Below are 9,909 nucleotides of genomic sequence, written 5' to 3'. Positions count from 1 at the left end.
CCTGTGCTCCGCAACGGGAGAGGCCACAGCGGTGAGAGGCCCGCGTACCGCAAAAAAAAAAAAAAAAAAAAAAAAATTCTCTTTTCTCATCCCAGAGGGCAGGCTGCTTTGGGGAGGAAGGGCGTTAGTGCCTTGGCAGGCCTGCTCGGGACCAGTGGCCAACAGAGCCAGAGCCGCAGGGACAGCTGCATCTGCTTCCCACGAGAATGGAGTGTGTACAGCACTGGGGTGGTGTGTATGCGGGGGGGCAGGGGGACATCCTAAATCCATATCGATTTTCCATATAGGAGGGGCTCCTTCCACAAAGGCTCAGTTCCTGGTGGGCTTTGTAGTCAATTTATTATGATAATTTTCAAACTCTAGAAATGTGAAATAGTACAATGAATAACTATATGCCCACGACTGATTTTAACAATGGTTAACTTTTGCCATATTCCTTTATATAGCTCTTTCTGTTTCCTGTTTGCACAATTAACAAAGTTGTAGAGATCCTGGCACTTGACTCCTAAGAGCTTCAGTACGCATTTCCTACATTTCCTAATAGTAAGGACATCTCCCAGCACCATTATCACATCCAAGGAAATTTACCCTTTTCCCAGAATATATAAAACCCAGTCCATATTCAGATTTCCTCATTACCCCCCTTACATCTTTTATAATTGAGTTTTTTTGGTTGGTTTTCCAAATCGGGATCCGATCGAGGAATCTAGAACAGTCCCCTCACTGTTGTTTTTTTTTAATGAATTTTTTAAGGGACCAGGTAAGTATATTATAGATTTGTTTTGATTGTTACCTTATGATTTCATTTACTGCTGTCTTCTACTTGCTATAATTCTGAAAACTGGAAGTTAGTTCTAAAGGCTTGATTCGTTTGGGGTTAAATTCCTGTGGATTTTGATCTCACCTCTCATCCAGCCCTGCTGGATCCTCCGAAGGACAGGTGTCTGGGTGCTCTGAGTGTGCAGTGGACTCCACAGAAGGAGCCCAATCTCTCTATCCTTGTCTTCAAGCTTCTGGGGAACATTTTTCTCTCCGATGAGGGGTGAGGGCTTGACTTAGAGCTAGTGGTGTGATGTGTTATTAATTATGAATTGTTTTAATAGTGACAATAATTGTCAATTGACAACTAATAACAGTGACAGTAATAATGCTCATTATTCATTGAGCAGCCTTCTGTGTTTGGCATATTATATATGGACTTCATTTGGCCTTCACAGTGTTCCTAGGGAATATAGGTGGCAGTACTCTCATTGTACAGATGAAGCAATGGAGGCTTAGAGAGGTTAAATTAGTTGAAAAGCTTAACTGTGAGCCAGGCAACTCCAGAACTCACTCCAGTTTGTGGTCCCAGATATAACTTGCAAGTTCCTCAACTGTGGTAACTCTGGTAGCAAACAACTGAATAATAGCAAATACTCATGTAGTACTTGCTACATGCCAGGAACATTTGCAGGGGCTTTACATATTTTATCCTCCCAACAACTCTATGAGGGCCATCTCATCAATGAGGAAACAAAGGCATAGAAAGGTAAAGTAACCTGCCTGAGATCACACAGAGAATAGCAGATCTGGGAACCAAACCCAGACCATCCGTCCACCCCAGAGCCTATGCTCTTAGCCAATCACTGTCCTTTAGCCAAGAAGGGATTTATTAAAGGCTGTTAGGAAGCTCCTAGGATCTGAGAGGGCCAGGGATCAGGCTCGGAGGCTGTGTGGCTGGGAACAATGCCCAGATCACACAGATCCAGCCAAGATAAAACAGCAGTGGCTTCCAGGTTGAGGGGGCAGGCACATCATGTGGGACATTCTCTAGTCATGGGAAGAAGATGCCTCAGACGTTACAAAGGGTTTCACCACACTGGTTGATTTTCGAAGCCTCTGGAGGTTGCTGAGATGGCACACCATGTTCTAACCCTCTTTCCCTCAGGGGACTATGTTGCACGCCAGGTACAAACATGGATCAAGCAGTATCGAGCCTCGGAAACCAGCACCATCCCGCCAATGGAGAGGCTCATCGAGTGGCTGCCCCTCCACCTTCCCAGGCAGCAGCAGACCACAGTGGTGCACGGGGACTTCAGGTCGACTGGGCATGAGGAGGGCTGATACTTAGTTGTGGAAAGTGATGGGAAGGGTATTTGAAGGGGAAATTAAGCAGCTGGCCTTGCCCCGGTTTACAGTTGACAATTATCCAGTACACAGGCTCTCCCTGTGCGTGGCCTTAATTTAAGGCAGGGTTTCTCAGCTTTGGCACTATTGATGTTTGGGGCCAGATGATTCTCTGTGATGGGGGGCCTGGCCTGTGCAACAGCAGGAGTTAGTACCACCCCCCGGGTCCGAAGGTACAAGCACGGGCTTCAGTGGTAACAACAATTCCAAAGCTGCGTGGCTGTCAACAGCGACAGCAATGATCTTACTCCTGAGTCTGCAGTCTGGGACAGGACGGCTTGTTTGTGCCACTGAGGTGGGTCTCAGGCGGGGGCTGGAATCACCTGAAGGCTCGCTCACACCTGCACCAGGGCAGAGGAGAGCTGGGCTCCCTGAGCCTCTCTCTGTGTCTCTGTGGTTTCCCACCTGGTCTTTCCAGTATGGCAGCTTCCAGCTGGACTTCTTACCTAGTGGCTCACGGTTGCAAAGGTGTGTGTTCTGAGGGGAGAGGGCCAGGGGGAGCTGATCACCTTTTCTGTCCGTGTCTCAGGAGTCACTCAGCACCACTTCCACCTGTATTATAATTGTTAGAAGTGAGATGCTTCCAGGGGTGAAGGATTAGACTCTTTCTTTTGTGGTAGGAGTGTCAGAAAACTGCAGACCTGTTTTAAAACCATCTCGGGAAGGAGTAATTACCAGAACCCCGACGTGGTCTCTATGTGGCGAGGGCCACCTGACCAAAGCTCTGGCCCTCAGGAGAGGAATACAGCTGTCCCTCAGCTATGTGCTGAGAGGGGGTGGGGAATTAATGTGCAGGCCCCCTTCCCATTGTCTGCTGGTGCCCCGTTGGCTGCTCCCAGCTGAGCCAAAGGGCAAGGGAGCTGGTGGATGCAGCCCATGCAGGCTCCCGGGCACATGGGAGGGGTGGGGAGTGCTTCTGAAGGGGTCAGGAGAAGACGCCCAGCACAGAATACACCCTAGCGGTCAGTTTTCTTAGCGCTGTCTCCATCCCTTCTGTGGCTCCTGCAGGCTGGACAACCTGCTGTTCCATCCGGAAACGGCCGAGGTGCTTGCCGTCCTTGACTGGGAACTCTCTACCTTAGGCGACCCCCTTGCCGATGTGGCCTACAGCTGCCTGGCCCACTACCTGCCATCCAGCTTTCCCATTCAGCCAGGTAGGAACTGCCGCTGGGGGAGTGAGGGATGGAACCAGCGCTCTTCTCAAAGCTTTTGGGCAAACTATGCTGAAACAGTTTGTGATTGGGCTGCTTTGTGAAATTCAGGTATTGAGTATTTCTTCTACAGCATCATTTTTAATGACAGTGTAGGATTTCATTGTTATAGAATTAACTTAATAAGGCATTTGGTTTGATTCCTATTTGGATATTTGTTTCCAGTTTTTGTTTTTTTTAAAGTATTACCTTCCCTGTGCTTCCACAAAAAAAGGCAGCGAATATCTGTGTAGTAATATCTTTGCCTGTATATAAGTTATACTCACAGGATAAATTCTTGGAACAGAACATATTACATGCTTCTAAACCATCAAAATGTTACCAATGAAGGAAATAGGTAAGATTTTTTATTTGTTGCAGTTATCTTTTTCATAATTTGGCGAGATCTTCTTTGAATACCATTTTTTTAATCAAATGACTGGTAGAAAATAATATGCATCCACCCTGAACTGTGGCCCAGATGGAATCGGAGGCCCCTCTTTCCTTCCTTTACTGCCAATTTAGTCTGAAACTTTTAAGAGCCAAATTGTGAATAACGGCTTCATGCCTGGATTCCAGACATCTTGAAATGATGAGCTATAAGCCTTTGAACTAGTTGTGAAGCTAATTTCCAGGGGACGAAGTGATTTTCAGAATTCAGTACTTGGAGCCACAGGGGAGCATGGGGTTTTTGCCTAGTCCTGGGTCTGTCTGTCGCTTCAGGTTTGAGTGACAGTGATCTGACTGAGCTGGGAATCCCTACTGCAGAGGAGTATTTCAGGATGTACTGTCTTCACATGAGGATCCGTCCCACTGAGAACTGGAACTTCTACATGGCTTTCTCCTTTTTCCGCATTGCCGCAATCCTGCAGGGAGTCTACAAGCGCTCCCTCACAGGTAATGGGGGCCTGGGAGAGCTGGCCTCGGGGTGTGAGTCACAGCCAAGGGGCTTCTATCCCTGAAACCCTCTCGTGACCGAACTACAAGATTCAGTTAATTCAACCATTTGTCATTAAGTGTATATCATATATATATTTTTTTTTAAATATCAATATTTAAAAATTTTTAAGTATTAAAATAAGGCACAAAAATTTTTAAAGTAAAAACATACGTGATAAGAATTCAACCATATAGAAGAATATAAAATTATTTTCCATTCTTCTCAGCACCATTCCTCAAAGATGAAACTACTGTTAAGGGTTTTTGGGTCCCCCAGTTTTTGTGTGTATCTGTCTTCAACCATATAGAAGAATATAAAATTATTTTCCATTCTTCTCAGCACCATTCCTCAAAGATGAAACTACTGTTAAGGGTTTTTGGGTCCCCCAGTTTTTCTGTGTATCTGTCACCTCTCCCTCTCTCTCTCTCTCTCTCTCTCTCTCTCTCCAAGTTTTATAAAAATGTGATCATCTTACAGGTATTTTTCAGTACCTTGATTTTAAAATTTTTTATGCTTAAGAATTTCTATGAAATATTTGTGTGTGTGTATATATATATATGATTTCCATATATATGTAACTATAACTTACTATATAGTTACTAGATATTACTATAACTATGTAAGGCAAATTCCTTATTTTTTTCCACTTAACAATATTTCATTGAGACCTTTCCATGTGAATATGTACAGAGTTCCATCATTCTTTTTGATTTCTATAGTACATTCCATTGTATGGATATACTGTAATGTATTTAACCAGTTCCCCTATTGATGTATCTTTGGATTGTTTGCAGATTTTTGCAATCACAAATAGTGGTTGGTGGACATCCTTTCTCACACACATGTGACTATATCTGAAGGATAAATTCCCAGAGTTAGAATTTCTGGGTTAAAAGTATGTGCATTTAACAATTTTGTAGATGTTGCCAAATTGCCCAGTAAGAGGACCGTAGAAGAAAAGATGACCGTATTTTCTTTGACGGTGCTTTTAAATATATGGTAAAATACTTTATTTAACCAGTGTTTTCTAGACTGTATCTTTTAAGTTTGAACTTTTGAGAAGAAAAGTTAAGTATGGCTACTTAGAACTGATGGTTTGATATATACATATGTCACCTATGGAGTGTTCATATATATATGTGAGGATGGCACAATGTTATTAGTTTTAATTCTAAATTCTATAGGGTAGAAATTGAAATAATCTATATCCTAAATTATTTAAGAAAGTAGAAAGACAGATTAAAGTTTGTTTCCTATGTAGAAGGAAGGCAAGTAGAAAGCAAGCAGTTAGAATCTACCCAAAAGACCTAGAAATAGTGACTAAGCCAATAGCATTAAGTACCCCTAATTGCCCACATTATAATCTATAAATTCCATTCTCACCAAAAGGAACCAGGACTCCTTGGAGAAAGTGGTTGATTTCAGGTCTAGGGCAGAATATCCACAAGATGAACCTGGAACATCTTGCTGTACCAGAAAGCAAGGAGGTTGTTGAAGATAAAGAGGGTCATATCTAAAGGTCTCAGGAGTCAACTTGAATAGGCTCCCACTTGCTAATGACAGGAAACTTTGAGCACCAGTATGATGATAGCTGAAATGGATGAAACACATCAAATATATTTAAATCCATGAGTAAAGAGATATACTAAAACAAAGAGACAGTGTCTCACTGGTGACTTTGGAGGTTGGCAGGGAAGCAACCCATTACTCTGAAAATTGGTAAATAAAGGGAAGAGAGTCAAGCATTTATCCTGCCTTTCCTATACAAATTACATATCAGGCTAACAAATGATTGATGAGAGAAAGTTTCTCTTTAGAGAAGCATCCTGGACCCAATGATAGAATTAGCGTGTCACCAGTTTGCCACCCCTACTCCATGAATGCATCTGGAAAATAAGCATTAATGGTGCTGAAATCGAGAGAGGCAGCCAGACATTATGTACCTCCTGATGCTGCCCTCAAAAGTCGAACCTGGATTTGACCAAGACTCGAGTGCCAGCCACCAACTTACAGGGAACAGAGGGTTCAGCAGAGCACATTCAACAGCACCGTTGAGGCAGAGCCATTCACAAAAATCCAGATTCTGGGAAACTTCACAGGGCAAACAATTCAGTTTCTTCAACAGATAAAAAAGGGGAAAAGATGTTGAAAAGGGAACCCATAGATTGAACGGGACTTAAAAGATACATTAGCCAAAAATAGTATTTGGACCTTATTCAGATCCCTGTTTGAAAAAAGAAATTTTCTGAAAAAAAGTTTTTGAGACAGTCAGTGAAAAATGAATTCTGACTGGAGAGTTGATGATATTAAGGAGTCATATAGTTAACTGTTGTTTAAGTGTGATAATGGTATTGCTGTGGGTGTTTTTAAGTCTTTGTTTTTAGACATAAATGAAATGTTTATAAATAAAATCATGTGGTGTTTGGGATTTACTTTAGCAAAATCCAGGGCAGTGGGGGTGGGGAGGGCAGAGGGTGAAATAGGCTTGGCCATGCTTTGACGATCGTTGAAGCTGAGTGGTAGAAACCTGTAGGTTCATTATATTCTTCTGTCTAGTTTTGTTTGTCTTTGAAATTTTCCGAGATGAAAACTTAAAAGGCGCGTAGAAAGAAGCCCAGCAGTGGGTTTGCTAGTACTACGGGGACATCTCAGCTTCGTGGTCATCAATACCCGAGGCTTTCTGGCAGCATGTTGCTCTCAGCCAGGGTGCCAGAATCTTCTGAGAAAGGCGGTTGCAATAGGGGAATTGATCATCCATTCGCTCACAAGAGCCTCTCCTAGGCCAGGTACTGTGCCAGGTGTTAGTGGCAAGAGAAGGTTGTGATTTTTCCAGAGAAAAATCAGCATCCGGAGAATTTCTAGTTCAACCTTCCGTGATCTCAATAAGCAGTAATTCCTGGAAATGGTATTTTCTCTTCTTTTGGAGAGTCTCAGCTCTAAGCCAGTATTTCCCAATTTTTGTTTCGGTTTTACAGTGAAAGGTAACCAGAAACATTTAATTAAACAGAATGGCTGCTAAGTGCGAACAGTGGTGTGCAGGCCTGATCGCCTGTGGGCATTTTCTAGTGGGCAGCCACGTTCTCGCTGGGCTCTGCTCCAGTGGCTGGGGATAGCTGGATCGATTTTGCCCATTATGTCAATTATATCTCAGTTTTTAAAACAGAATTATTCATTCTAGGATCTCTACACCAATAAACTTCGCCAGATTGTCCTCAAGTTGCCTATCAGGAAGGCCTTTGACAGTTTCCAAGATCCTGTGAGCCGCTGGCTTGGCCTCAAGCTTGTCTTGGCCTCAGAGGCAAAACACGCCACGTGTTTGCCACCACATGGAAAAACAGATGTGCTGTCCTTTCAGGCCTCTGTTCCCCTGATCTTGACTGTGCTCTCCCTTCCCTCCTACCTGGAAGGCCAGCAGACGCACGAGGAAGTGCCTTAGTTTTCTTACGTAAAAACAGTGAAGTCCGTTTTTTTAAAGAATAGGATAAAATCATTTGATTAGGGAAACAAAAAACTCAACTCTTTGAACACAAGAATTATTTCTGCACATTTGTCTTCTTAATTAGCTGTTAAAGTCTTTTTTTTTTTTTTTTTTTTAACAGTTGAGATACTTGGTATCACCCTGGGAAAGGGGGTTTTGGAGAAGAACAATGTGTTTCACAGGCATTCTCTCTGTGATGGCATCACAGGAGATTTGGGCTCATCCTTAGGCTGGCAGAGAGACAACAGTGACCAGAGCCTGGGGGCTGATTTACAGTCTGTACCAGCTGACCCCAAGTATCACTTTCCTTCATTAAGAAGTGGTTACTGAAGTTTAGGTTTCTTGTAGATGGCTGCTGAAATTCTAGAAAGGAAAAAGTGCCGGTGGCTGCAATTTAGGAAGACGTCATGGATGTGGTCTTTTCTGCTGGGATGACATTTGGGAAAATACATCGGAAGTGATAGCTTTAAGTCAACCCAAGCTCACACAAGTGACCTTCCAAGAGACAAAGCAGTACTCTGAGAGCGAGATCCTATTAAGGAGATGAAAATTAAGAAAACACTTTGTACCCTCTGTTAGAAAAAAAATCGAGGATTGGTTCAAGATGGTGGAGTAGAAGGACGCACGCTCACTCCCTCTTGCGAGAGCACCGGAATCACAACTAACTGCTGAACAATCATCGACAGGAAGACATTGGAACTCACCAAAAGAGATACCCCACATCCAAAGACAAAGGAGAAGTTCAGTGAGATGGTAGGAGAGGCGCTATCACAATAAAATCAAATCCCATAACTGCTGGGTGGGTGACCCACAAACTGGAGAACACTTATACCACAGAAGTCCACCCACTGGAGTGAAGGTTCTGAGCCCCACGTCAGGCTTCCCAACCTGGGGGTCCGGCAACGGGAGGAGGAATTCCTAGAGAATCAGACTTTGAAGGCTAGCGGGATTTGATTGCAGGACTTCGACAGGACTGGGGGAAACAGAGACTGCACTCTTGGAGAGCACACACAAAGTAGTGTGCGCATCAGGACCCAGGGGAAGGAGCAGTGACCCCAGGGGAGACTGAACCAGACCTACCTGCTAGTGTTGGAGGGTCTCCTGCAGAGGCAGGGGGGGAGGGTGGCTGTGGCTCACCACGGGGACAAGGACACTGGCAGCAGAAGTATTCCTTGGCGTGAGCCCTCCAGGAGCCCTCCCGGAGTCTGCCCTTAGCCCCACCAAAGTGCCTGTAGGCGCCAGTGCTGCGTCACCTCAGGCCAAACAACCAATAGGGAGGGAACTCGGCCCCACCCATCAGCAGACAAGCGGATTAAAGTTTTACTGAGCTCTGCCCACTAGAGCAACACCCAGCTCTACCCGCCACCACTCTCTCCCATCAGGAAGCTGGCACAAGCCTCTTAGATAGCCTCATCCACCAGAGGGCAGACAGCAGAAGCAAGAAGAACTATAATCCTGCAGCCTGTGGAACAAAAACCACATTCACAGAAAGATAGACAAGATGAAAAGGCAGAGGGCTATGTACCAGATGAAGGAAAACTGAGGCAGAAGAACAGATAAGTGACCTGGAAGACGGAATGGTGGAATTCACTGTCATGGAACAGAATAAAGAAAAAAGAATGCAAAGAAATGAAGGCAGCCTAAGAGACCTCTGGGACAACATTAAACACCAACATTCACGTTATAGGGGTCCCAGAAGGAGAAGAGAGAGAGAAAGGACCCTAGAAAATATCTGAAGAGATTATAGTCAAAACCTCCCTAACATGGGAAAGGAAATAGACACCCAAGTCCAGGAAGCACAGAGAGTCCCAGGCAGGGTAAACCCAAGGAGAACGACTCCAAGACACATAGTAATCAAATTGACAAAAATTAAAGACAAAGAAAAATTATTAAAAGCAACAAGAGAAAAACGACAAATAACATACAAGGGAACTCCCATTAGGTTAACCGCTGATTTCTCAGCAGAAACTCTACAAGCCAGAAGGGAGTGACACAATATATTTAAAGTGATGAAAGGGAAGAACCTATAACCAAGATTACTCTACCCGGCAAGGATCTCATTCAGATTCGATGGAGAAATCAAAAGCTTTACAGACAAGCAAAAGCTAAGAGAATTCAGCACCACCAAACCAGCT

The 9,909-nt window shown here is 44.0% G+C and overlaps 1 protein-coding gene across 1 annotated transcript in view; it reads left to right on the top strand.

The window, feature by feature from the left end:
- The window catches only part of ACAD10 (acyl-CoA dehydrogenase family member 10), a 52,615-nt gene that overhangs the window by 28,433 nt on the left and 14,273 nt on the right, over positions 1 to 9,909 (top strand). Inside the window, 3 exon segments of the mRNA XM_028480560.2 lie at positions 1,928 to 2,078; positions 3,175 to 3,320; positions 4,080 to 4,253. Of these exon segments, the coding sequence (XP_028336361.1) occupies positions 1,928 to 2,078; positions 3,175 to 3,320; positions 4,080 to 4,253 (471 nt within the window).

Source organism: Physeter macrocephalus, chromosome 19 (assembly GCF_002837175.3).
Source record: "Physeter macrocephalus isolate SW-GA chromosome 19, ASM283717v5, whole genome shotgun sequence".
Taxonomy (NCBI): Eukaryota; Metazoa; Chordata; class Mammalia; order Artiodactyla; family Physeteridae; genus Physeter; species Physeter macrocephalus.
The sequence above is the reverse complement of the archived record's forward strand: the minus strand, read 5'-3'. Positions and strand labels throughout refer to the sequence as shown.